Source organism: Condylura cristata, unplaced genomic scaffold, assembly GCF_000260355.1.
Source record: "Condylura cristata isolate star-nosed mole 26May11 unplaced genomic scaffold, ConCri1.0 scaffold00010, whole genome shotgun sequence".
In the NCBI taxonomy this organism is placed as follows: domain Eukaryota; kingdom Metazoa; phylum Chordata; class Mammalia; order Eulipotyphla; family Talpidae; genus Condylura; species Condylura cristata.
Genome location: NW_004567111.1, coordinates 58364641 through 58391397, shown reverse-complemented (window position 1 = coordinate 58391397; position 26757 = coordinate 58364641). Strand labels below are relative to the sequence as shown.

Sequence of the window (26757 nt, the reverse complement as noted above, 5' to 3'; positions counted from 1 at the left end):
AAGAAACCTGGGACATCAGAAGTCTACAAAGATCAACAGGTGGGCGAGTGCGAGCAGCAGTGCTTTTACAGCATGGGGCTGGCTGGCAGGGAGACAAGGTGGTGAGCCTTCCTTTTGGTGCTCCCCTTCCCTCACCACCACCCCCAGCCTGTGTAAATAAGCCCAGCTCTGAAAAACGTGCTGGGAGAAGTCTCTGGCGTCAACTGGTGACCTAAACAAAATCACCAGCCACACTCACCTGAAACCAGGTGGCCTACCTGAGGGAGTCATTAGGAGGAGACTTTTAGAGCCAACATTTACATCGAAGGCTTCTAGATACCATGAGCCCCTGGGTGGAAAGAAACCTCAGGAGCTCCTTTGCTTTCCCACCTACTTCAGGGGACAAAAAAGAAAGCCAAGCAGAACTACAGACTCTGGGAAGGCTACTCTACCCAGTCGTAGGTGCTCCCCAGAAGACCAGCCTAAAACCACAAGGACCCCATGGGGATTACAAATGAGATGAAAAATGCACAAAATGAAGAATGATGTTTTTAAAAATTTGAATATAATAATAATAATAATTAAAAAAAATACACAAAGAGAAGCTAACTGGGAGCCCCCAGATGTTGGAGAGGCAATTCTCCCTGACCCATGGTGGTTTTGTCTTTTTTTTTTAAGGATTTATTTATTTATGTATACAGAACTGGGGTACAGGCCAGAGGTGCAAGGGCGGTGAGAGGATTCACCAAAGATAAAGTGGGGAGCAGTACAGACAGACTGACCAAGTACACTGCTGAGGGGAGGAGCAGGCGGGTCAGAAGAGGTCAGCCCTGCCATGGGGGCAGGGTGGGGATAAAACCCATGCTGAAGTGGCTTTAGCTCCTGAGTGCTGTGCTTTAATCTGCTGTGACACCAGGGAGGGCCTGTGTTTGTCATTTATTTGTTTGTTTTGTTTCTGTACTGCTCAGCTGGTAGATTTCTGTGCCCTTCCTTCACATATACCCCAGTTTTCTATCTTCTCTAGCTTTCTCCTCTCCCTCCAGCGTTATTATTACTGATGTCTCTTCTCTTTCTGTTACCTCCTCCTCCATTTCCTCCTGCTTTTCCCTCTACCCCCATGTAACCCGCACCTCTTCTTATTACCTTCCTTCCTATTACATTTCCATATCATCCTCCCCTTCCCCTTAAAACCTCCTCTCACTCCCTACTCTCTTTTAACTCCATTATTTTACCAAGACATGCCTAGATGAAGCAAGAAGTTCAACAGAGAAAATCAGCCCATCCAGGCACTTCTTGCAGGCATGTCCCAGAGACTAAGATTCAACATGTTACTGGAAGAAACAGAACCCTTGGCTATTACTGGCTGAGCCAACAGACCTTTTCACACAGTGGGGGCTAGAAAAACAGGAGATTTTGGAATAAAGCATAGCTCAGAACATCTTCTACAAGTGAAGTGTCTGGACATGTACCCAGACACAAGGCAGACATATTCACACCACAGCAAGAGTAATTAGAAATCATGCCCACCAGCAACAACAGCACAGGAGTACTTAGAACAAAGCAGAAGGCTAAGAGGAAGAAGAAAAAACACAAGTGATTAAGCAGGCCCCTCTGAAAATAATACACCCCAGAGAGAAAGTCATTCCCCAGAAAACAATATTAAGGAAACAGAAGTATACCTCCACCTAACAGACAAAGACTTCAAAAAGGCCATGATGGAAATAATTAAAGAGATAAAAGAACAATCAGAAAGAGATAGAAACATAATCAATGAGCTGAGGAAGAGAGTGAAGGGTCTAAAGGATAATCAAAGACAGCTAAAGGAAATCAAGAAATCTGGGAAAAGGCAAGAAAACAGAATAGGAGAAATGGAAGAATGAATCAGCATTCTTGAAGATTCAGATATATAAAGAACAATAACAAAAAGAAGAAGAAGAAGGAAAGAAAATTACAAAGAACAAAAAAAACTAAAAAGGCAATCCAGGAATTATCATATGCAATGAGGAAAAGAAATAAGAATCATAGGTGTCCCAGAGGGCAAAGTGAGAGAACAGGGAGTTGAAATGCTTTCAAGGAGATAATTGAAGAGAATTTCCCAAACATGAAGAAGGAAATGAAAACAGAAATACAAGAAGCCAGAAGAACACCACACTACCACAATGAAAAGAAAACTACAACACAATACATAATAGTAAAACTTTCAAAAGGCCAAGTCAAAGAGAAAATGAAGTGGGCAGGAGAAAGAAACAGATAACATACAAAGGAAAAACAATCAGGATGACATCAGACTTCTCTGAAGAAACACTACAGGCATGAAGAGAATGGAGAGACATATTCAACAAACTTTAAGTCAACAAATTCCAACCAAGAATTTTCTACCCTGCATAGCTCTCCTTCCTCTACAATGGAAAAATAAAAACTTTCCATGACAAACAAAATCTCCCGAAATTTATCACTGCTAAACCCTTCTATGTAAATTACTACATGAAACCCTAGAACTAAAACCAACAGAGGAGTGAATAGGATGACTAGAAAGAATCACAAAAAAGCAAGTAAAATGAAAAATAGGGATTTCAATATATCAGTACTAACCCAGAGTTCTTGATTTCCTTTAGCTGAATGTAGTCTAAACTCACCAATAAAGAGACACAGAGTTGCAGTTTGAATTAAAAAAAAAAAAGAACCCAACTTTTACTGCCTATAGGAAACACACCAAAGTACAAAATATAAAAATAGATTGAAAATAAAAGGATAGAAAGCAATCCTACAAGCAAATAGACCAGAAAAGAAGGCAGGAATAACTATTCTCATATCAGATAAAATAGACTTTAAACTAAAAGAAGTAAAAAGAGACACAGATGGTCACTACATTATGACTAAAGGGACAATACATCAGGAAACCATAACAATCATCAACATATACTCACCAAATGAAGGAGTACCAAAATATGTCAGACAATTATCATCATCTCTGAAAACAGACATCAGAGAAAAAAGACATACGTAATAGGAGATTTCAACACACCATTCTCACTGTTGGATAGATCAACAAGACAAAAAATAAGCAAGGACATGAGAACTATAAACAAGGATCTAGATCTCATGGGCCTAGCAGACATCTACAGGACACTACACCCAAAGAAATCTGAGTACACATTCTTCTCAAAACCACATGGATCATTCTCCAAAATCGATCACATACAGGGACACAAGACAAACATTAACAGATACTCCAAGATCAAAATCATAACAACTATCTTCTCTGACCATGAAAGCATCAAACTAGAAGTAAAACACAAAAATAAAGGAACACTCCTACTTCATGGAGATTAAAAACCACACTACTGGAAAAGATGTGGTACATATATACAATGGAATACTACTCAGCAACCAAAAAAGAGAAACACATGTCTTTTGCAGCAACTTGGATAGAGCTGGAAAAGATCATGCTTAGTGAGATAAGCCAGAAAGAGAAAGAAAAATACCAGCTGGTTTCACTCATAGCAGGAGTATAATGGACCAGGAGAGAAAATAACAAAAATAATGAATAACCATATACCAGAGACATTTTGCGGGGGTGGAATGGGGGAATAGGATCAAAAACGGGGGAGTGGGGAGGGAAGTGCACGGGATTATGGTGGTGGCACACAGGTGACTTGGTGATGGGAAGCCAGCAGGGATTACAGTTAAGATGGAAAAAAAAAGTACAAAATGATGTGAAAATAAACTGTTATAAAATAAAAATATAAAAAAATAAAAACCACACTACTGGAAGATCACTGGATTAATGAGGAGATCAAGGAAGAAATTAAAAAATACTTAAAGATAAATGACAGTGAGGACACAACACTCCAGAACACATGGAACACAGCAAAAGCAGTTATACGAGGAGAATTTATAGCAATACAGGCACACATCAAAAAAAAAAAAAAACTAATGTCTCATCTTAAAGAACTGGAAAAAGAATAACAAAAAAGACCAAAAGCGAATAGAAAAAAAGGAAATAATAAAAATCAAAGCAGAAATAAATGAAATAAAGGTTAAGGAAAAAATTCAAAAGATCAATGAAACCAAAAGCTGAAAAAAATAAATAAAATAGAAAAACCTCTAGCCAGGCTCACAAAGGAAAAACAGGAGAAAATGTAAATAAATGGGATCATAAACAAAAGAGGAGAAATCATAGCAGACACAACAGAAATCAAAAGAATAATAAGAGATTGCTATGAAAGTTATATGCAAACAAGTTCAACAATCTAAAGAGATAAACAAATTCCTACAACTTTACAATCACCCACGTCTCAACAGAGAAACAGAACACCTAAACAGGCAAAAACCTAGGACCAGATGGCTTTACAAATAAATTTTACCAAACATTCAAAAATGAACTAGTGCCTCTCCTACACAAACTCTAAAAAAACTGAGAAAGAATGAATACTACCAACTATGTTTTATGAAGCCAACATTACATTAATACCAAAACCACACTAATGAACACTGATGCAAAAATCCTAAATAAAATCCTAGATAATAGAATACAACAATGCTTCAAAAAGATAATCCACATGACAAAGTGGGATTTATCCCAAGGGCACAAAGATGATTCAGCATTCAAAAATCAATTAATGTAATCCAACACATCAACAAAAAGAAAAATAAAAACCATATGATTATATCGATAGATGCAGAGAAAGCATTTGACAAAGTCCAGCATCCATTCATGATAAAGGTACTTGAAACTCTTGGTATAGAAGGAACATAAGTTAACATAATAAAGGCCATATGTGACAAGCCCATAGCCAATGTCATTTTCAATGATGAAAAGTTGAAATCCTTTCCCTTAAGGTCAGGAACAAAAGAAGGATATCCATCCACTGCTTTTCAATGTAACACTGGAAGTCCTAGAAATCAAGAAAAAGGCATAGAAGGAATCCAGATAGGGAAAGGAGAAGTTAAACTATCACTCTTTGTAGATGACATGATAATATACATAGAGAATCCCAAAAACTCCTCAGAAAAAAATATCAAAAAATAAACCAGGTTAGTAAAGTAGCAGGATACAAAATCAACACACAAAAATCAATAGCCTTCCTATACACAAACACTCACTCTGAAGAAGAAGAAATCAAGAAAACCATTTCCTTTATAAATGAAGCAAAAAAAGACCAACTATTTGGGAATAAACCTAACAAAAGAGGTAAAGGATCTCTATAAAGAAAATTATAAAGCATTGTTAAAGGAAATAAAAGACACAACGAAATGGAAAGAGATCTCTTGCTCATGATTTGGAAGAATTAGCATCATTAAAATGGCCATCCTACCAAAAGCAATTTATAGATTCAATGCTATTTCTATAAAAATTTCAATGACATTTTTAAAGAAATAGAAAAAACACTGAAGAAATTCATATGAAACCACAAAAAGACTCAAATAGACAAGGCTTTTCTGAATAAGAAAGAAGAGAATGGATGTATTACATTCCCAGGCTTAAAACTATACTATAAAGCCATAATAATTAAGACTGCATGGTTCTGGAACAAGAATAGATATACAGACCAAAGGAATCGAATGAAAAGCCCAGAAATAAAACCACAGCTTTATGGACAGCTAATCTTTCACAAAGGAGTAAAGAATAGCAATGGAACAAAGAAAATTAGTTCAAAAAATGGTGCTGGGAAAGCTGGGCTGCTACATGCAAAATAAATAAATAAATAAATAAAGTTAGATTACTATCTCAAACTATGCACAAAAGACTTGAAGTGGATTAAAGAACTGGACAGAAGACCTGAAACCATAAAATATATAGGAGAAAAACGTTGGTGAAACACTACATGACAGACACCTCAGTAATATTTTTAAAGATATATCATCACCCAAAGCAAAGATAGTGAAGGAAAGGGTAAACAGCTAGGACCACATCAAATTGAAGAGCTTCTGTACAGCAAAAGAGACACTACAATAAAACAGACACCCCACTGACTGGGAAAAATTTTTCGCACATAATATGAATGATAAAGGACCCATCACAAAGAGCTAGCAAAACTCAACAAATACAAAGTGAACAGCCCCATCAAAAAAATGGGTAGAAGAGCTACAAAGACACTTCTCCAAAGAAGAAATGCAGATGGCAAGCAGGCATATGAAAAAATGTTCAGCATCACTTGTAATAAGGGAAATGCAAATCAAAACTACAATGAGATACCTCCTCACAGCAGTGAGAATGACAAATATTAAAAAAAACAAACAACAATAAATGTTGATGAGGGTGTGGAGAAAAAGGAATGGGCCGTCTTTTCATGTTCCTACACTGCTGGTGGGAATACAAACTGGTTCAACCACTATGGAAAGCTGTGTGAAGGTTTCTCAAACTGCTAAAAATGGAACTTTCATATGACCCAGCAATCCCACTCCTAGGTATCAACCCAAAGGACATAAAAACAATAATTCAAAAGGACACATGAACTCTTATGTTTATTGCTGCCCTGTTTACAATAGAGATGATGTGGAATCAACCCAAATGCCCAAAAATAGATGACTGGATTAAAAAGATGTGGTACATATACACAATGGAATATTACTCAGCAACCAAAAAATAAACACATGACTTTTGCAGCAACATGGATGGAAATGGAAAAGATCAGGCTTAGTAAAATAAGCCAGAAAGAAAAAGAAAAATACCAGATGGTTTCACTCATAGGAGGAGTGTAAGGAGTCTGGAAAAAAAAAAAAAGATATCTATCTATCGATAGATAGATAGATATAGTAAAAAAAGAACATCAACTAACAACTATAAACCAGAGACATTCTACAGGATAGGAGAGGGAAACGAGCTCAAAACTGGGGTGGGAAGAGCACATAGGACTATGGTGATGGCAAATGGGTGAAGTGGTGGTAGGAAATCCACAGGCTTTACAACTGAGATGAAAAAAGTTCAAAATGAGGAATAATGTAAAAAACATATTTATAAAATCAAAAAATAAATTTAAAAAATCACATTTGGGGAGTTTGGGATACTTAATTCTTCAAGTGTTGATTTACTATTCTCACTTTCTTTCTAAAACTCCCTTAAGCTTATTTTGAAGTCCTTGATGCTGTCTCACAGGTCCCATAGATTATTCCTTTTTTTTCCCTTCTATTCCTTGGATTTAATTATTTAGTTTCCCAATCTTCATATACTCAGACCCGCTGCTGAGTATTTCTGGTGTTTTTTTTCAATTTCAATACTTTTCTACTCCAAAATTTCTATTTGCTTCTGTTATCATTTCTTTTTATTATCATATTTTATATTTTTATTACATTTTTCTTGTGGTGTTCCTTTAGCTTTGTCATCATTTTTAAGATAGCTTAATTTAAAGCATTGTCTAATATGTCCTATGTGCTTTCTCAGGGATAGTTGTTTTTTACACTATTAATTATATTATTAATTTTCCATGAATGGGCCTTCTTTTCATGTTCCTTTGCATGGCTCATAATTTTATTGAAATCTGGGCATTTTGGGTTTTTTAACTGGTAATTCTGAAGATCAGATTCTCTCTCTCCCCCAAATTTCTTGCTGTTATTTGCTATGGATTATAGCTGTTTATTTGTTTTCATGACTATAAAGACTGCATTCTTTATGGTTTGAGGTCTCCAACCTCTTCAGCTAGTGGTTTGCCTAAGATTTACTTAAATGCCTGAAGCTGGGATAGGGAAGAAAAAAGATATCCTCCAAGATTTTGCAGATTGGCTTTGTGTTGGTGCAATCTTTCAACTCCTTCTCTAGTTAAGTTATTTATAACTATGCCTCAGTTCAATTTCCTGCTTAATGCACTTAAAAACCAGTTAGAAATGAATCTTAGGATGTTTTCAGATCTTTTCTAAATATGATCCTTCCCTGGTTGTGTATAGCATAAGCAGGCGCTTTACAAAGGTTTTAATCTTTAAAAGGAATAAAAGAAAAGAAAGAAAAAGAAAAAAAATCACTACTGCTGTTCCTCTCATACTTTTCCTCCAAGAACTTAAACTATTTTGTTTAAGTTCTTATTTTTTGCCCAAAGAAGCAGCAGCTTGCTCATTTGCCATTATATGTTTTTGAAGTACACAGCAGCTATTTTTCTTCCTTGAGAGAGTTGGGGGTAGGAAAAACAAAAGTCCCATTAATCAACCCTGTCTCTCCCTCCACCCTGCCCTACCCCTAACCCCATCACATACATGAAAACACAGTTCCAAGGGACAAGATTTGTTTACTTCCCTTAGAACCATATTATCATTCTGGGGATAAGTTGGCAAGGGAATTGGAACTAGGTAGTCAAAACACCATAAAGCTCTTCTGTAACAAGTGGGCCCCAGGAAAAGGGGAGGTTCCAGGTTTCCTGCCCCACCCAAAGGAGGGCAGAGCTGAGTAGGGAAGACAAGAATCTGGAGAGGATACTGAAGAAAAAGGAAGCAGGAAGAAGAACTAGAAGACCAGAGGAGGTACATGGAGCAGAGACATGTGAAGAAGTGGAGCTTCTTTCTTGGTCCTGGAGTAGCTGAAACAAATGTGGGTGAGAGATCCATGTGGAGGCTAACTATGGCAGTGTTTATATTGATTTTGATTTTGCTCTTTTCCTCCAGGACTTGCCTGGCCACTTCTGACCCTTTTCTATGGGTCCCTCCAGAAGGTGCCTTAGACTTGTGACAGACTTTCAGGCTCTGCTTTGGACCAATCCCTTTTGGGTGGATTTTTACCTACGAGGGGATGGGTAACTTTTGGTGTCTGATTTAGAAACTATATTCTTTGTCTTTTCTGTATTGCACACTAATTGTATTAAATTTCCTTTCCATAAAAGGTCTTAAATGTTGATACAGCATATGGCAGAACCTGTTTAGAGAGGGCAAGTTTGGGGGCCCTCAGATGCCCCTCTCCCTGTCCTGTGACATTTCCTTGTTTTACTGCTTTCTCCTGGCTACACATTTTCTTATTTGCTATAAACTAAAATGTGTGCTAGGTTATGGTAAGGTAGTTTCTGACTTGTTTTAAATTGTTTAAAAACCGTCAGGTTTTTAAAAATGTTTTTGTTAAGAATAGACTGTTGGGCTCCCTACTGTACCATTTTTGCTGCTATCATCTAAGTGGATTCTTACACAACCTTTAAGATAGTAACAATGATTACAATTACTATATATATATATATATATAAAATCCCCTCCCCCTCCCTATACTCCTGCTGAGTGAAACCATCTGGTATTTTTCTTTTTCTTTTTGGCTTATTTCACTAAGCATGATCTTTTCCAGTTCCACCCATGTTGCTGCAAATCTTTTTGATTGCTGAGTAATATTCCATTTTTTTATTATTGAGTAATATCCCATTGTGTATATATGTATATATATATATATATATATCTCACATCTTCTTGATCCAGTCATCTATTTTTGAGCAATTGGGTTGAATCCACATCTTCCTTGTTGTTAATAGAGTAGCAATAAGCATAGGGGTACAGTTGTATTAATTGTAATAAAGTAAAAAAGAACATCAGCTAACAACTATAAACAGAGACATTCTATGGGGGATGAGGTGAGGGGAATAAGATCAAAGCTGGGGGAAGAGCACATTGGACTATGATGATGGTACATTGTGAAGTAGTGGGGGTAAGTGCATGGGGATTACAACTGAGATGAAAAAATATACAAAATGAAGAATAATGTAAAAAACGTATTTATAAAATAAATAAATGTAAAAGAAAAAAAAAGGTAATAATGAAATGAGGGCCCCAGAAAATTACTTACATCCTAAGCTCCTTGGGTAATAAATAGAAGCATCAGGATTCAAATCCATCCTTTCTATATCTTTTCTTATTTTATTCCCTATCTGGAACATTTTATTCTTTCCCAGTTATCCTCTACTCATGGAATCCAGGCCCCACATCTCTAATATGTCAGATACAAATTTCTAACTTGTTAGAAACACTGCCAAACTTCAAACTCAAGAAAGTCCAAACTCAGTTATCTTTGTTACAAAAAAAAAAAAAAATTGAGAGAAGAAGCCCAAATGGAGTTAGATCTTTAATGTTTATTTACTCAGTTGGATTTTTAAAAAAATATTTATTTATGCATACAGAACTGGGTTATAGGCCAGGGGTGCAGAGGATGGTGAGAGGATTCACCAGAGACAGAACAGGCAGGCTGAGGAAGCACACTGCTAAGGGGAGCAGCAGGCGGGACAGGCGAGGTCTGCTGCGCCATGTGGTCACCTCCCAAGGCAGGCTGGGATTGAACTCATGAGGAAGTGGCTTTTCCTTGTTAGTGCTGTGCTTTAACCCACTGCGCTCCCAGGGAGGGCTCGGACTTTTTTTTTTTTTTTTAACATTTAATGTCCTATTTCCTCATTCCAAATCTTCCAGAAATGTGCTTTCTCGCTTTCATATTTATCCTTATTTCTCAGTTAAATGGTAGCAACATCCATCTCCTTTTCCCAAACTCCAACTTTTGAGTTACCCTCTTTGGTCAAAACCTGCCTGAAAGATGAAACTAAGAAAAAGCCTGGGCCATCCTGAGATAATGCTCGAGGAAAGTCTGTTCAGAGGGCGGCTTCATCCCCGGCGCCCCAGCGCCAGGAACCACTCCAGTCTCCCCTTTCGGGGGCGCGGCCTAAGGAGGCTGCAGGCTGCAGGCCATCCCCCAGCCGTCCCAGCCCGCAGCTGCGCCCAGTATCCGGAAGCAATCCCCACCCCACTGCGTCAGCCGCGGGGAATCCGTGTGCTGGGGCTTAGACGCGCAGGTAAGAAGCCTCCACACAGCTGACCGCCGACCTTTTGGAGCAAGGGCGCCAGACCCCCGGGCGCCCGTGGGGGCGCACAGACTCGTAGGTGAGCCGACACTGCGGTGTGGCGGAACTGGCCGGGCTCGGGCCTGGCCATGGCCGGGGTTCTGGTAATCTGACCGGGAGGCGGGCGCCTAGGCTCCCCGGCGGAGTCTCTGCGGGCCGTGCAGGGTCCTTACCTCTGGGTCGGCTTTTGCAGGATGGAAGCGCGCCGGGACCCCTGCGCTCTGGGCAGGGGGCGCGCGCTCTTCCGAGGAAGATAGCGGGGCCTGTCCGAGTGCGTAGACGCGCGCGGACCCGGGTCTCCAGGGAGTGCTGTGCCGGGGAAGATGAGGAAAAGTATGTAGAATGCAGGGGGCCTTGTTTCTATCTGGCGAACATCCAGTTCACCTACTGAGACTTAATTTCAAAGGAAACGTTTGAAAAAGTACAGTATTTTTATGTATAGCCAGGGAATGCAGTTTGACCCGTATAACGTTTGGCCTGTGTAGAAGAACTAGGGAAGCTGTGATAAAAACACTCAGTGTACGTGCCAAGTCCGAAGTTGAACTCCTAGATATCAGTTGAACAATTTCTGAGTCATGAATAATTCATGATGACTCATGAAAGGACTGAGCCTTTTCTGATTCACCTTCTAAGGAATGTACAAACTTTGGTTCAGGTTCCGCAATTAAAATGAATAAATTTAATGATTCTGAACTGTATGTACATTTTTGAAATATTGAAACAGCAAGTTTTGTTAGGTACATTTTATCACACAAAAAGTGATAAACTCAAAAATATCCATACTGGAAGCTTCCCGACCTATGCAGACACCTTTCATGAACTTTTTACTTTTGCAGAGCATCAATAGCAGCTTTGGCCCACCTGTGTCTATGTAGATGTCCCTTTCTTCCTTTCTCCTTTTCCTGATAAACCTGGGCCTTTTAAAACATTAAAAAAGTGAAAACACACAAACAACAACAAAAACCCTATATGGCTTGATCCAATAATTCCAGGACTGGCCATCTATCTAATCCACTGGGTGCCATTTATTCCAACAACAAAGTGGACTATTTCCTTCAAAGTATATTTATAATTATAAATAATCTAAAATAACCAAATATCTGATGATTTGGGGAAGAATTAAAGTAAAATTTATATAGCCACTACAAATATATTAAAGGATATTTAGTGACATAGGAAAATTATATTGAAAATTTAGGTAAGGGCCCTCCCTACTGGCTTAAGGGGTGAGGACACAGCACTGCAAGCTAGTTGCAGCCGCTTCAGTACAAGTTCCAACCAACCTCTGGCCCCAGAGGTGATCCATATGGCCCAGTAGACCTCTCCTGTCTCACTTGCTTTTCCCCTTAGCAGTGTACTTCCTCTGTCTACCTGTTCTACTACCCCACTCTGTCTCCGGTGAATCCTCTCACCATCCCTACCTCTGGCCTGTACCCCAGTTCTGTTTGCATAAATAAATAAATCTTTAAAAATTAAAGAAATAGTAAATAATTTTTAGAAAGAGTTTTTTAATATAATAGCTGAAAGCATAACAGAAAAATACCAAAATATTAACAATGATATTTCTAGATGAAGTGATCATAGATGCTTTTTTAAAAACAACTTTGTTTGGGCCCTCCCTGGTGGCGCAGCGGGTTAAAGCACAGCACTGAGAATCTAAAGTCGCTTCCGCATGAGTTCGATTCCCGCCTGCCCCGGAGGTGACCACATGGCGTGGCAGACCTCTCCTGACCCGCCCACTGCTCCCCTCAGCAGTGTACTTCATCGATCTGCCTGTTCTGCTCCCCGCTCTGTCTCTGGTGAATCCTCTCACCCTCCGCGTCTCTGGCCTGTACCCCAGTTCTGTATGCACAAATAAATAAATCTTAAAAAAAAAAAAAAACAACTTTGTTGAGGCAAAATTTTACATATTAAATTCATTCATTTTAATTGTACTTTAAAATGACTTTTAAAGATTACCAAGTTGTATACCATGATCATAATTTAGTTCAGAACATTTCCACCACTATGGGTGCTTTTTATTTTTCTTCATAATGATTAAATTACTTGGGGGAGAAGCTATTTTTAGAAAGAAAAATAGTAATATCCTAATATACTAGGAAGTGTAAGCAAAACAAAAGTAATACAATTTAAGCTAAAGCTGAAAATTAATGTAATCTAATAAGAATCAAAATTGATTTAAACTTTTTAATTCAGTACTGATAAGGAATTTAGAACTGTCATTGTAGCTGCATCAAAGATTTACATATAAAGATCTACATTACAGCTTTGTTTTTGGTACAAAAACTGAGAAATAATTTAATTGCCCAGCAATATAGAAATAATTCATTTATAATGCATCCATAAGGTAGCATTTGTAGGGGAGGAAAAATCGCTGCCCTCTAAAGTTTTGCAGACTTGTCAGTTTATTAAATTGACAAGAGAGGTTAAAAGGAGGAAAACTAATTTTATATGTATGGGGAGTCAGTCTAGAGGGGAGGGACCAAAGACAGTCAGATAAAAGAAAGTTTTCTATGCTATCTTGAGCCAAGGATGGGCTAGGGTAGGAGTGTAATTAATTTACAGGAAATTAGAAGGACAGATGTTCTTAGATGTAATTAGGTATTTCCTTTTCTGTACTGATAGATCACAAAAAAGTTGTTTATTTTTATTTTATGTATTTTTTACATCATTCTTCATTTTTGTACAATGTATGCTTTCTCATCTCTGGTATAGTCCCAGTGAAATTCCCACCACCAGTTCACCCATGTACCATCACCATTGTCCCTGTGTCTCCTTTTACCCCCCTGCAGAATTTCTCTGGTTTATAGTTGCCTGTTGATTTTGACATGTACTTTTAAAGTTATTTTTGGAAATAAGCAGTGCCCTTTATGGAAATGAGAGCAGTAAAATTTGTTCTTGAATCTGTTATATCTTATTTACCTTCACTCAAAATAATCCAAATGCCAAAATAGCCATTTGGGGGAGACTTGTTCTGAACCCTTTACTACTATTTAAAGTATTTTCCAAGAATGTTTAATGTTAAAATCCTGACATAAAATGCAAGATTCGGTATTGTGAATACAGTATGATTTTTATTTTGATAACAGTATAGTCTAGGTGTATAGTACATACATCTAGAAAAAAGCTGAAATAAGAAAGCAAAACAAATTGATAACATGGTCCCCATATTTGAAATTATTTTGCAATTTTTATGTGGTTCTGTTTATTCCAGGTTGCCTACGGTGAGCATGAGCAGTTACTTTTCTATTAGCTCTTAGGTCTTCAGCCTGGCTTTTTCTGTAGAAGTAGGTATATAGTAAATAGACTGTCCTCAAATTGTTAGTGATTCTTTAGAGTGTTCTATTGTTTTATTTCTTTAGTTGTAGAGTAAGGTCAAGATAGATTAGTCTTACTAGTGTGGTCTAATCTTTCACAGTACCCATCATCTTCACTCCCATCTACAAATGCTAGTTATAGTCAATTTAAATGCAAATTACAGTAAATAAATGTGAAATTAGTAAATGTTAATGTTATTGAAAGGGGCTTACATTTAAACAGACTTCATAAGAAAAAGAAATATAACCTCCTAATTTCTTTATTTATTCATTAGACAGATAAATGCTAGTTCCTCTTTTGGGTGTACAGTGTTGGAATGAGACCAGTAGGAGGAAAGTTCCATGTGTGAAGACCCTGAGGCAAGCTTGGAGTTTTTGACACCATACTAAAGTTACACTATAGAAAGGAGATTAGAGGTAGAGGGGGCAGCTTTCCTAGAAATGAACATCAGACCAAGGGTTGACTTTTTCATCCAGTCAAGTTTTCTCCCAAGTGACTTAACAGAAACCTACATAACTAGTGGATCTCTGAATTTATAGAATTACATGCATTAAAAATCCAAGGTTTTATTATACCATAATATTTTCAAATTTGGATGTAAATTCTTTCATATTCTTAAAACTGTACACTGGGTCTGAAATTCAAGTCTCATATTTTTAAGATGTTATAGCTTGAGCCAATACAAAGGTATTGAGGGGTCAAATTATAAACTCTAAAGGTAGAAATCATTAAAAAACCAACATACATATTGCAAGCTTGGAAAATAGTGTTTGTGATTGTAACATGATTGTGATATCTTTTAAAAATATAATGCTTACCTGCCCTACAATTTTTGTGTAAAACAATTCTAAATCACTGAAATGAGAATTTAAAAATCTTTGACTTTAACTTTTTTTACAGGATGACCATGGGAATTTTTGCAAATTGTATCTTCTTTTTGAAAGTCAAGCACTTACCTCGTCATCAGAAGAAAAAGCTACAAACTGACATTAAGGAAAATGGTGGAAATTTTACCCTTTTGTTAAATCCTCAGGTATTTGCAAATTTCATAGGAATTGTACACTAGACATAGTGCACTAAGGGGAGTAAGGGAAAACAAGATAAATTGTGATATTACCACTTGGGAGAGAGAGGCAGAAGCAGGAACTCCACCTCACATTTCCAGTCCCATCTTCTATTCCTGTGAGTAGGAAAATTCCACACACCCTGTAAATCTGATCTTATTAGCGCACAGCCAGAGACATAAATAGAAATAATTTCAGACCAGTCAAATCTGTTCTTGCAGGAGAAATGTTATAGTGCAGAACATTTACTTTTAGTATCCTGTAGTCATCAGAATGTCAACACCAGAGTGACACCTGCATGTTTAATTATAGGAGACAGAGAAGGAAACATGCATACCTTTTTAGTACAATTTATACCATTTGTTTTTTCTTAAGGGTGAAGGAATTTACCTTCCCTCTTTCAAAATGAATTGTAGACCTGATAGTTTAGTTATAGGATGTAACAGCTGGATAAAATCTTGAAATAATTAAGACTCACTTCTTTTTTAACTACCACATGATAAGAAGTAAAAATTGAAGCTCAAAGTCATGAAGGCCCACGCCTATAAATGCAGGGCCTGCCTATCTGTTGCTTTTCCTCTTTTTGGTCATTTGGGGTGCTCAGTCAGCTTGCCCTCCTGTACAGCTCAGGGGGCCTAGTTTGTTTTGTGGCACATGTTCAACTTCAGCTGGAAAGTGATACCTCTCACAGTTAGTTTGTTTATGATCATCAGAAATGGAATGAGACTGTTCAAGAAGAATTGCATAGACTTCCTTTACATAGCTTCCCTCATTTATCTGCTTCACCATTTTTGTGAATGGATGAAAAAATTCGTGCTTGTTATAATTTCCTAGTTTATCTTCTGGGTAGAGAATGCCAACATGGTCTCTTCCTTTTTTAAATTCTCAACTATGGTAAATGCAACCCTTTTGGAAGTATTTTTTCCAATATATATAAACATCTGAAATGTGCGTACCAGGAGACAGCTGAATATGTAGTAATGAGGAATGATCCGAAATATATCAATAAATTAATTAGAAAACAAGACAAAATAATATATTTAGATACTGCATTTTGTGGCTTAAAAAATGGCTTTGTACTTATACATGGGCTGCCTATGCACAGTATAGCTCTAGAGAGAGACCTGAAGAACAATTACAATAGAAGAATAGCCTCTAGGGAAAGGGAACTGGAAACAATGATGGGGAATAAGTTAAATCCATTATTTTGCTTTCCAGGTGTTCTACAAAGTGTCTGTACAGATGACTCCCACTTTATAATGTGCCTCTAGATGATCATATCACTTTAAAATTACTTCCTCCTGTCAGAATGTAAAATCACTTTACAATTGATTTGTTCTTCTCTCTCCCCTACAAATGATCACATTACAATTGCTGCCAACTAGATCTTGTAGATGGGGCACTTGAATAATATTGCATATAAACCAAACACAACATATTTATGTGTTGGAAGATCTTTTGTTACACAAGTCCATGGGATTTTTTTTTTAAGTAAAATATAGAAGTGTTTTATTTGTTAGTTTATATGTATCTTTTCATGTAAATGCTGGTTGTTGAAGTGTGTAAAAATTTTGTGCTAAACCATAACCACAGGTCCTAAAAAGCATATTAAAAAGAAGATTTTCAATTAAATTGTAAGAGGAAATTATAAAGAATGTGATGGTATGTGAAGTTACTGAATTGGCACAAGAATTTTTTTTTCTACCTACTCCATTAGCAAACTCTGAATGATTTTGAACCTTTCCAATTTGTTACTTTACTTATTTTTTAATAGCCACAAAAATGACATTCTTAGTATTTTTGTTTATTGTATGACTCATAATGGTCTTATATAAGCTGAGCTGTGTGCCAAAATTTTCAAATTATGCTATTTAGAAAAAATTATACAGTATCAGTGAACTATAGAGCTTACATGATACACATATAGGACAGATTGGTATCATAAAACAGTGGTCTATTCTACTTTTATTAAAAAATAATAAAAGTATAAATTATAGTAAATACTAAATGTATTTGAACCTCTCATTCCACCTAAGGAAATAAGTATACAAGTATGCAATGATTTCATAGGTGAAGATGTTTAGTGCAGCATTGTTTATAGTAGTGAATATTTGGAAACACCTTTTTTTTTTTAAGATTTATTTATTTATTCATACAGAACTGAGGTACAGGCCAGAGATGTGGAGGGTGAGAGGATTCACCAGAGACAGACCAGGAAACAGAACAGGCAGATCAACGAAGTACACTGCTGAGGGGAGCAGCAGGCGGGTCAGGAGAGGTCTGCCTGGCCATGTGGTCACCTCCCCGGGTAGGCAGGGATCGAACTCATGCGGAAGTGGCTTTAGCGTCTTAGTGCTATGCTTTAACCCGCCGCGACCCCAGGGAGGGCCTGGAAACACCTTTAGGGTTGGTTAAGCAGTCATGGTGTGATCATATCCATACTTTTTGAAAATTTTTAAAAATTTTTATATGGAAATGATATTTATGAGCTTCAGAAGTTTGAGAAATATTACTACAAATTACCTTCAAACAAGACTTTTTAAGGATAAAAATTTCAGAATTAATACAAATGCTTTATTATAATTGTGTTTTTACTAATGCAAAGTGAATTGATTCTTTCTTAGTGTACACATGTAATCTTAGACAGTACTGATGTTCTCAGTCATCGTCAACTGAACTCTGTCCAGAAGAACCATATTCATATTGCCAACCCAGATTTTGTATGGGAATCTGTTAGAGAAGGGCGACTCCTGGATATAAAGAATTATGATCCTGACAAGTCACTGGACACCATACGACCTCCTGGTCAAAAGGAAAGCAGTTCTGGTAAGCTTTTATTTTAAGCACTTAATGTGTTGTAGGTTTAATAATAAGAAAGTTGCTGTGTCAAAGATATTACAGTGAATGAATTGTCCAGAAATACTATGAAAATAGATGTTTTATTATTCCAAAAGATGGACAACATAATAGTGAATGCCAAAAACTATGTTGGCCGCAGAAATAAATTTCTTAATATCTAATTTAGTGTGATTAAATTCAAATGACTACAAAAATATTGATAATATCAGAAAAATTGATAATTTTTGTAATTCTAACTGGAAGAGCTGAATCTTTGCATTAAAAAAGTATCACCACAACTTAATAACTGGAAATTTTATGACCAGCATTATGCTAAAGAAGTTATTTCCATAAGAAGCACATCTCCTTCATAAACTCAGATTTTATCTATTTTCGAATCTGACCTTGTATATAAAAAAATATACTCCCCAAGTGTAACATCAAACTTTAAGCAGTTTTGATAACTACCAGTTTATAGTAAGCACAAGCAATATGTTAGATAACAGTTAGATAGTAATTGTTTTGTTATGGTGTAGCCTCTTTAGAAAAATGATAATCTGGAAATGCTGTCACCAGACTTTTCCTGCTGTCTTTAAATATGGCAGCTGAACAAAACAGGCAGATTCCTTTCACATTGTGAACATTTTTTTTTAAGATTTATTTATTTATGCATGCCGAAGTAGGGTACAGGCCAGAAGTGCAGGGCCAGTGAGAGGATTCACCAGAGTCAGAGTGGGGACTAGAACAGGCTGACAAAGTACACTGCTGAGGAGAGCAGTGGGCGGGTCAGGAGAGGTCTGCCCACACCATGTGGGTCACTTCAGGGACAGGGGTCAAACTCATGCTGAAGTGGCGTTAGCTTCTTAGTGCTGTGCTTTAACCTGGTCAGGCCCATGAACATTTTTTTAAAGATTTATTTATGCATACAAGAACTGGGGTACAGGGCAGAGGTACAGGGGGTGAGAGGACTCACCAGAAACAGAGTGGGGAGCGGAACAGGTGGATTGACTGAAATTACTGAGGGGAACGTGGGTGAGACAGAAGAGATCTGCTGCACCTATGGGTTAGCTCTTGGCCAGGGATTGAATTTGTGCCTCAGTGGCTGTCCACAGGCTCATAATGTGCAACTTAACCCCTTGCATCACCAGGGAGGCCTCCTGTGAACATTTTTCAATATCTAAGATGGTAAAGTCACATTCAGTATTACTGCAAATAGTTAGCTAATCTTTGAAATTTTTTTTTGTTATTTTGTTAATGATTTAGAGAAATTTTTTCTAGTACATTGAAGAAAACATGAACAAAGTATAAATGTCGATAATGTTTACTCAATGGACACTTAATTCACTTAAAGCCATTTTCAAATTGGAACTCATCTTTATCATTTCACCAAAACTAATTAATTTTAGGCAGTGATTATCACTTTATCTTGACCACTATTTTTTTTGGGGGGGGTGTTACTTTTTATTTTAATTTATTTAAACATCATTGTTGATTTTTTCACAATATAGGATTTTTCTCCTTAGATGTTGTCACTATAATTTTCCCATAATCAAAGCACCCAGAGTCCTCCACCATAGTCTATTGTGTTGTCTTCCCGTACCCTGTTTCCTACTCTCACCCTCTCATTCCAGTTTCCCTCTCCTCCTGAATATTCTCAGATCTATTTTCTGCTTTTAACGGTTGGTCCTACAGTTTGTCTTTGTCTGACCCTTTGTTTGGTTTCTCTAGATTCTACTTATAAGTGACACCATCAGGTATTTACCTTTCTTCTACTGGCTTATTTCACTTGGAATTATCCCTTCCAGCTCCATCCATGTTGCCACAAATGGCATGAGTTTATCTTTTTTGATTGTTGAATAGTATTCCATTGTGTATATATGTCACGTCTTGTGTTCATTGTGTTTATATACACAGAACAGATCCCCTCCTCTGTTCTGGGACATTTAGGTTGTTTCCATATGTTGTCCTTTGGTAATCGTTCTGCCATAAACATGGGAGTGCAGGTTTCTTTTTGAATTAGTACTTTTGTGTTCTTTGGGTACATACCTAGGAATGGAATTGGTGGGTCATATGGTCGATCCATTTTTAGTCTTTTTAGGAATCTCCATACTTCTTTCCATAATGTCTGGACCAGTTTTTATTCCCATCAACAGTGAAAAAGGGTTCCTTTTTCACCAAAACTTCAGCAGCTCTTATTGTTTCTGGTTTTTAATTTTGGGCCTTTTTCATTGGTGTGAGGTGGTATTTCATTGTTTTGATTTGCATTTCCCTGATGAGTGATGACAGACATTTGTACATATGTCTGTTGGCCATCTGGATGTCTTCTATGGTGACTTTTGAAATATGATGCCTTAATTTAAACAAAAAACAATCATGCATTAAAAGTTATTACTATATTTTATAATGCTATGGTATTACAGTTACTCTACAGAAAAATATGAAGCAGAACTTATTTGCTGTCACATAAGAGCCCTTAAATTTCCCTCTAAAGTAGACTCCTTTGTGAAGTGATGGCACTTAGAACTCATTTTGACTCTGTAGTTAAAAGTGTATTTTAGGGCCCTCCCTGGTGGCGCAGCGGGTTAGAGCACAGCACTGAGAATCTAAAGCCGCTTCCGCATGAGTTCTATCCCCGCCTACCCCGGAGGAGTCCACATGGCGAGGCAGACCTCTCCTGACCCGCCCGCTGCTCCCCTCAGCAGTGTACTTCGTCGATCTGCCTGTTCTGTTCCCCACTCTGTCTCTGGTGAAGCCTCTCACTGCCCCTGAGCCTCTGGCCTGTACCCCAGTTCTGTATGCACAAATAAATAAATCTTTAAAAAAAAAAAAGTGTATTTTATAACTATGCTTACCATAATCTTCAGAAGAAAAGAATGTCACTGAAAATTGTGTGCCTATCAGTGATTTTTGGATAATAAAGATTGCATTAGAATCCTCACATGCCAATTAGAATTGTAATAATATGTTCTATTTTTTCTACCTTCCTTTTTTCCTCCATTATCCTTACATTACCAATAAATATAACTAATTTTAGGGTACCTAAACATATAGAACACCATGGCACATGTGACCCATCTTAATTAAGAATCTTAATAATTCCAGTATTTATTGTTAGCTCTGTTTTCAATAAGTCTTTGAGTACTAAACAAGTGCTTTGTTTTAATTCTAGAAGTGAAAACAAATGATCCATCCCGGGACAGTTCCACAGAAGAGGACAACATTGTGGAACTCACTAAGTAATCAACCTTTTTGAATGTTTATATTGAAATGACATTGTATTAGAACATTGGTTTCAGATGTATATCATTATACATCAGTGTCTGTTTATGTTCACCACCAGAAGTCCATTCTTTTCACCATACAGTTGACTCCTTTTGCCTGATTTACTTCACTCCTTTCTGCCTTCCCTTCTCATAACCATCAATTTTCCCTTAGAGTCTAAAAGTTAAATTAGTTGATTCCTTTGTTTTGTTTCTCTTTTGTATATGAGTGAAATCATATGATGCTTGTTTTTCTGCATCTGACAATGTTTCTTTTTCTCCACCTGACATTTCATTAAGCATAATACTCTCTTGGTCCACCCATGTTGTTGCTAATGTCAGGATTTCATATTTTTTTAATTTATCTACTCTTTTGTCCATGAGCATTTAGGTCATTTTCAACTCTTGGCTATTAGTTATCTATTTCTGGTCTTTAAGACACACAACAGAGTTTGTAAATGTTTTGTAAGCCTCAAGAATAGTATTAACATGTTATTAGTACAGTTCAGTAAATCAGTGGATTTTTGTAATATTTTAATAGATCTTATTTATCTTTTATGTTTTTATTTAAAGCCTGTAATTCAACTAGTATAATGATTTCACTTTTAACGATATAATTTGTGGACATAACTTTTTATGCCATCACTCATGGACATAACTAGGTTGATTTTTTAGAAAAAGAAACCACTGGAGATGAAGTTTGGGTGGGCTATATATACTCTGTCACCTTACTGAGCAGCATTTAGAGCAAGACAATTCTTTACTTTCTGTGTGATTATTTTAAAAAATGGATATAATAATAAACTTACTCAAGTACTGTGTGGAATCTGAAGTTTATATATGGCTACTTAAAACAGACCCCAATTTGCCATATCAAGTAGGCACCACATTTGGTTAGTAATAGTATTATTAAAAGAAAGAACAAATATCAACATAGAAAGTACAGATTGTGAGAATTCTGACACCTTTTAAAGAGTTATTGCAGGTATTCTGGAGATGTGGGCTGACAAGTGACACAGCTGCTGTGTCAGAAGCCAAATTGAGGACTTATTGTCCATTGCTACAAGAGCTGTTCTTTCTCCAATGTGCTAGTTTGTTTCTTTTACACTTCTGCTCTGCTTCCTGTTCTGCTTCCTTCCCTGGGAGACATCAAGTATTCGAATTAGTTAAAGATGGCATCTTGCTCATTATACAAGACCTCTTAGACTAAATCATCTTAATCATCTTTTCGACTAAAAGTACGATTTAATTTTAACATTTTAATTATGCAAAATTTAGTTTTAATGCAGATGCTGTTGAAATCCTTCATTTTCCTCAAGATTTTGAAGTTGCAAAATATAACAACTTGGAAAAGGTAATAGTCTTTCCATTTATAATAAAAACTGTTTTGAATTTTTCTGGTTTATTAATTTTCATGTTATTTTAAAAAATTTGTGCATATTCTAAATAAATACTCCTGAACATATGTTTTGATTTTTAAAAATTTATTTATTTATGCACACAGAACTGGGGTACAGGCCAGAGATGCAGGGACAGTGAGAGGATTCACTAGAGACAGAGTGGGGAACAGAACAGGCAGAATGACAAAGTACACTGCTGAGGGGAGCAGCCGGCAGGTCAGAAGAGGTCGGCCACGCCATGTACGTCAGCTCCGTTGCCGGGGATCAAACTCATGCTGCAATGGCTTCAGAGTGTTTCATAATGTGGTGCTTCAACCTGTTGTGCCACTAGGGAGAGCCCCTTCTCAAATTTTTAAGAGTTTGTGCAGTACAGGCATGAGTTTGTTTCTGAATGTTTGGTAGAATTCATTTGTGACTCCATACAGTCCTGGGCTTTTGATTTTGGAGAGGGTTTTGATTACTGTTTCAATTTCACTGCTTGTAAATGGCCAGTTTCTGTGTTCTACTCCTTCTTTATCTAGTTTTGGATTGTTGTAAAGTTGTAGGAATTGTCCATCTCTTCTAGATTGTTGAACTTGTTTGCATAAAATTTTTCATAATAATCTCTGATTACTATTTTTTGTTTTCTGCTGTGTCTGTGGTGATTTCTCCTCTTTTGATTATGATCCTATTTATTTGTGCTTTCTCTTGTTTTTTTCTTTGTGAGACTGGCTAAATGTTTGTCTATTTTGTTCATTTTTTCAAAGAGCCAAATTTTTGTTTCATTGATACTTTGGATTGTTTTCTTAACTTCTATTTCATTTATTTCTGCTTTAATTTTTATTATTTCCTTTCTTCTATTACCATTTAGGTTTTTGTTGTTCTTTTTCCAGCTCTTTAAGGTGGGATATTTGGTTGTTTCTTGTTGTTTACAACTGCTTTTATGTGCCCCACGTATGCTGGAGAGTTGTGTCTTCGCTATCATTCATCTCCATGTATTTTTTAGTTTCTTCTTTGTTCTACTCATTGATCTAATGGTCTTCCATTGTGGGTTTCAATCTCCAAGGTACCTTGCTTTATTTTTATGGTTTACTTCTAATTGATGCCTTCATGGTCAGAGAAGTTTGTTGGTATGATTTCAGTCTTAGTGTATCTGCTGATTTTTGTCTTGTGTCCCAGTATATGGTCAGTTCTGGAGCATGTATTTACTTATTTTTTGTCTCATTGATCTGTCCATTGGTGAGTGGTATATTGAAGTCTTATACTACATATGTATTTTCTCTAATGTCTGTTTTCAGAGGTGTTAATACTTATCTGATATATTTTGGTGCTCCTTCATTTGATGAGTATTTGTTGATGAGTGTTATGTCTTCCTGATGTATTATCCCCTTAATAATGTAGTGATCATCTGTGTGTCTTTTAACCATTTTTAGTTTCAAGGCTATTTTATCTAATATGAGTTCCTTCCTTCTTTATAGGTCCATTAGAATTGCTTTCCGTTGTTTCACTTTCAGTCTACTTATCTTTTGTAGCTAAATGTGTTTCTTGTAGACAACAAAAGATTTGTTCTGTTTTTCAATCCAGCCTGCTACTCTGGATTATTGATGAATTTAGCCCATTTATATTTAGAGTTAAAATTATATACTGGCATCCATCTTTGTCATTTGTTTGCCTTGCCTTTTTGTTTGCCTTTTTTGTTACTCTACTCCTTACTTTGTTCTAGTCTTCCTATTCATTCCTCTGTTGACTTTGCTCTAGGTTTTTGTTTTTTTTTTTTCAACAGTTTATTTTTACATCATTTTGTACATTTTTTTTTCCCCATCTCAATTGTAATCCCCTGGGGTTTCCCATCACCAAGTCACCCGTGTGCCATCACCATAATCTCGTGCACTTCCCTCTCCACCCCCCGTTTTTGATCCCATTCCCCACTCTACCCCCGCAAAATGTCTCTGGTATATGGTTGTTCATTATTTTTGTTATTTTCCCGCTTGGTCCATTATATTCCTGCTATGAGTGAAACCATCCGGTATTTTTCTGGAGCATGATCCATGTGCGCTTAAATAAAAGGTTTACTCAGATTTTTTTTTTTTTTTCTGCAGCGTTCTGTAGATGTCTGCTCAATCCATGAGGTCTAGGTCCTTATTTATATCATCAGTTCTCCATATATTTTGGTGATAAATCTTTTACCACTGATTTTGTGTGAGAAAATGTTTTCCCAATTAGTGGGCTGTCTGTTTTTTGTAATGTCTCTTTTGCTGTACAGAAGCTCTTTAACTTGATGTAGTCCCATCTATTTATCTTTGCCTTCACTGTTGTGGCATTGGGTGCTCTGTCTTTAAAGATGTCGCTGAAGTGTATGTCGTGTAGTGTTTGACCCATCTTTGCTTCTAGGTATTTTATGGTTTCCGTTCTTATGTCTAGGTCTTTAATCCACTTCGAGTTGATTTTTGTGACTGGAGTGAAGCAGTGATCTAGTTTCATTTTTTTGCATGTAGCTTCCCAGTTTTCCCAGCACCACTTGCTGAACAAATTTTCTTTGTTCCATTGTATCTTCTTTGCTCCTTTGTCAAAAATTAGGTGTCTATAAACTTGTTTATATCTGGGTTTTCTATTCGAATCCACGGGTCTGTATGTCTATTCTTATTCCAGTACCATGCAGTTTTGATTATTATGGCTTTGTAGTACAGCTTGAAGTTGGGATTGTAATGCCTACTCCATTTTGATTTTTCTTAGACATGAGGGTTTTGGCTATTCGAGGTTTTTTGTTGTTCCACATGAATCTCATCCACATTTTTTCTATTTCTTTGAAGAATGTCATTGAGATTTTTATGGGGATGACATTAAATCTGTATATTGCTTTTGGCAGGATGGCCATTTTGATGATGTTAATTCTCCCGATCCATGAGCAGGGGATGTCTTTCCATTTCATGGTGTCTTCTTGTATTTCTTTTAACAGTGTTATGTAATTTTCTTTGTAGAGGTCTTTTACCTCTTTTGTTAGGTTGACTCCCAGGTATTTGATTCTTTTTGTTTTAATTGAAAAGGGGATGGCTTTTGTTTTTGTTTTTGTTTTTATCTCTGCTTCTTCTGCTTGGTTGTTTGTGTATCGGAAAGCCTCTGACTTTTGTGTGTTGATTTTATATCCTGCTACCTTGCTAAATATTGGTGGATGGTTTTGATTAGTTCCTCTGTGGAGCTTTTAGAGTTTTCCATATAAATTAACATATCATCTGCAAATAAGGATAGTTTTACTTTTTCTTTCCCTATTTGGATTCCTTGTATGCTTTTTTCCTGTCTTATTGCACTGGTTAGAACTTCCAGTGTTATGTTGAAGAGCAGTGGCAATAGTGGACACCCTTGTCTTATTCCTGATCTCAAAGGAAAGTGTTTTGTCCCAACTTCTGTGACCGGCCGCAAGAAAGGAAGGCAGGGGGCAGAAAGGCTGAGCAAGCAGAGTTTATTGCTCCTGGACAGCAGCTGAGATGGAGCCCATAGAATGGGGTCTGCAGCTACTGCCAACTCAATAAGGGGGAAGGGTCTCTTATATAGGTCCTAAGCTCAGATTTCAAAGGGGTGACTCATCGCTGTGTCCTTGATGTAAGGCCCAGTTCGTTATCACCTTCATCTAGTCCCATCCTGATGCAAGGACCCGTGAATCAGATGCAAGGCCCAATTTATTACCAGCTTATGACCTTTAGATGCAAGGCCTGATTTATTATTGCCTTTCTCCAGTCCCTCAGTAAATCTCCGCATTTGTTCACTCCCAACAGAAAGGCTTTCAGCTTTTCTCGTTGAGGGTAATATTGGCTGTGGGCTTATCATATATGGCTTTTAGCATATTGAGATATGTTCTTTCTATTCCAAGGATCTTAAGGGCCTTAAACATAAATGGGTGTTAAACTTTGTCGAAAGCCTTCTCCGCATCTGTTGATAGGATTATGTGGTTTTTATTCTTCTGTCGGTTGATGTGATGGATTACATTAATTGATTTTCTGTTGTTGAACAATCCTTGTGCTCCTGGGGTAAAGCCCACTTGGTCGTGGTGTATTATTCTTTCAATGCATTGTTGGATTCTGTTAGCTAAGATTTTGTTGAGGATTTTTGCATCGGTGTTCATTAGGGAGATTGGTCTGAA

At 36.9% G+C, this 26757-nt stretch overlaps 1 protein-coding gene across 1 annotated transcript in view; it reads left to right on the top strand.

Moving 5' to 3' along the window:
• Positions 1-10661: 10661 nt before the first annotated feature.
• The window catches only part of PARP4 (poly (ADP-ribose) polymerase family, member 4), a 116601-nt gene continuing 100505 nt past the window's right edge, over positions 10662-26757 (top strand). Inside the window, exons 1-5 of the mRNA XM_004680362.2 lie at positions 10662-10803; positions 14982-15114; positions 17770-17971; positions 21153-21219; positions 22522-22597. Coding sequence (XP_004680419.1) covers positions 14983-15114; positions 17770-17971; positions 21153-21219; positions 22522-22597 — 477 coding nt within the window. The 5' untranslated portion in view covers positions 10662-10803; position 14982. The remainder of the gene's footprint in view (positions 10804-14981; positions 15115-17769; positions 17972-21152; positions 21220-22521; positions 22598-26757) is intronic.